The sequence below is a fragment of the Pseudochaenichthys georgianus genome, chromosome 19 (assembly GCF_902827115.2).
Source record: "Pseudochaenichthys georgianus chromosome 19, fPseGeo1.2, whole genome shotgun sequence".
NCBI lineage: Eukaryota > Metazoa > Chordata > Actinopteri > Perciformes > Channichthyidae > Pseudochaenichthys > Pseudochaenichthys georgianus.
The window spans coordinates 21,130,219-21,131,867 of NC_047521.1; the positions used below are offsets into that span (position 1 = coordinate 21,130,219).

At 38.6% G+C, this 1,649-nt stretch overlaps 1 protein-coding gene across 1 annotated transcript; it reads right to left on the reverse strand.

Moving 5' to 3' along the window:
• Positions 1-399: 399 nt before the first annotated feature.
• On the reverse strand, positions 400-1,354 carry LOC117464732 (fibroblast growth factor 21-like). The gene is made up of 4 exons (XM_034107359.1): positions 1,178-1,354; positions 997-1,074; positions 770-873; positions 400-687 (listed from the first exon to the last, which is right to left on the reverse strand). Exons 1-4 carry the CDS (start codon positions 1,323-1,325, stop codon positions 400-402), a joined length of 618 nt encoding a protein of 205 aa, XP_033963250.1. The 5' UTR covers positions 1,326-1,354.
• Positions 1,355-1,649: the final 295 nt, after the last annotated feature.

A 1,649-nucleotide genomic window follows, 5' to 3' on the forward strand; every position in this document is an offset into this window, starting at 1 on the left:
CCCATGGTTTGTTTAAAGGTAATTGAATTCCCCTGCCAACCAATGACTGACTCAGACGAACAAAAGAAAGTTACATCATGTGTATTTTCATTCAGAATTTCTCTCAACTGATACATAGACATACGTAGTACAACAACTTGCCATTTCTTACTTATTTCTTACTCTTACAGAAAAATGTACTCAAAGTGCAAACTGTTAAATCTGATAATTTATGATTAGGTCTTTAAATACATTAGTAATGAACCACACACACAATAAATAAATAAATTACACAATACTACCTTTAAAAAACATTTTGAGGAGCAAAAGCTACTCATTCAATAAATAAAAAGTCCCTGGTCAATAAATAATACATTTTTAGAATACAAAGCTATGTATATATATATATATATATATATGTTACTGGTCCAATGTGAACTGAGGACTGACCATAGCATTCAGACCCATTCCAAGAAGATCCTCAGAGTCCACGTTGAACCTCCTCTGATTGTTTGGCGTCTGTTCAGGCACACTCTCCCGTGCCAAAGTGTTCCTCATGGGTAGGAATCTGGTGAAGACTGTGTGCCGATCCGGGGAATGTCTTGGTGCGAGAGACACTGGAAATCCATGGTGCGAGGAAATAAAACGAGTGTATCCATCAGCCAGCAGCAGCTCTCTGAAGGTGCAGTCGTCCTCTGAGTAGAGCCCCTGAAACACACAACAGATATTAAGCATCACTGAACTACAACACCATGGAGTTTCTTGGGGGAAATTGTATTTTGTTGCTTACCTGCCCCCTCAAATGACTATCACTGTCCATGCAGAGAAACAGAGATGATGACAGTCCCTTGATGACAATTTCCCCTGTTTTCACTGATTTCAGCTCTAGCACACCTGGAACACAAACATATAAATATACGTCTTTACTGGACCTCAAACTATCCCATGAGGATGTTTCTGATAGTAAAATATCCTCCAAAACATGCTCTCTTTCTGATTTATCTCCCAAATACTCACTGTGAGGAGTCTGAGCATCACTTCCTGACACTCTCCCATCCAGGGTCATCTGCAGATACATCCCTCTTCGGTGATTATCTGCATCATGAAAAAGGAAGGAAAGGAAGAAATTAGCATAATGGATAAAAGAGCAGCAACATTTCGTCAATATGCAATATTAAATCCGTTGTCGTATAAATACCTGTGTAGAGATGTACCTCTCTGACTTGATTATGGAAGGATAAAATTGGGTTGGAGTCAGCGAGATAAAACGACAAACAAAAATGAAGTCGAACAATTAGGAGAAAAGACGACAGGCCAGAGAAATACTTGTGTTGAAAGCAAAACATTTGGAAAAAAGGTAGGATAATAAGGAATAAATAAAAAATAAATAGCTTGATACAAATATGAAATAGCTTATAAGACGCTGTACAAGCAAGTTATTTTTGTTAAAAAGGAGCAAGGTTAGCTCCCTTTTAAAGGAGTTTGGAGAAGGAGGTGCTACCCCCTGAATGTGAGTCAGACATTTCTACATAATGAAAGCGTGATTTAATGCTGAGAGGAAGACCTGTGTTTAGACACTATGTATGGGCTTCTTCCTGCCATTTACAGTAAGCCTGGCCTTTAAAGTTGGGTATTTGGACTCGGAAGTCAGGTGGGATTAAATTCCTTCG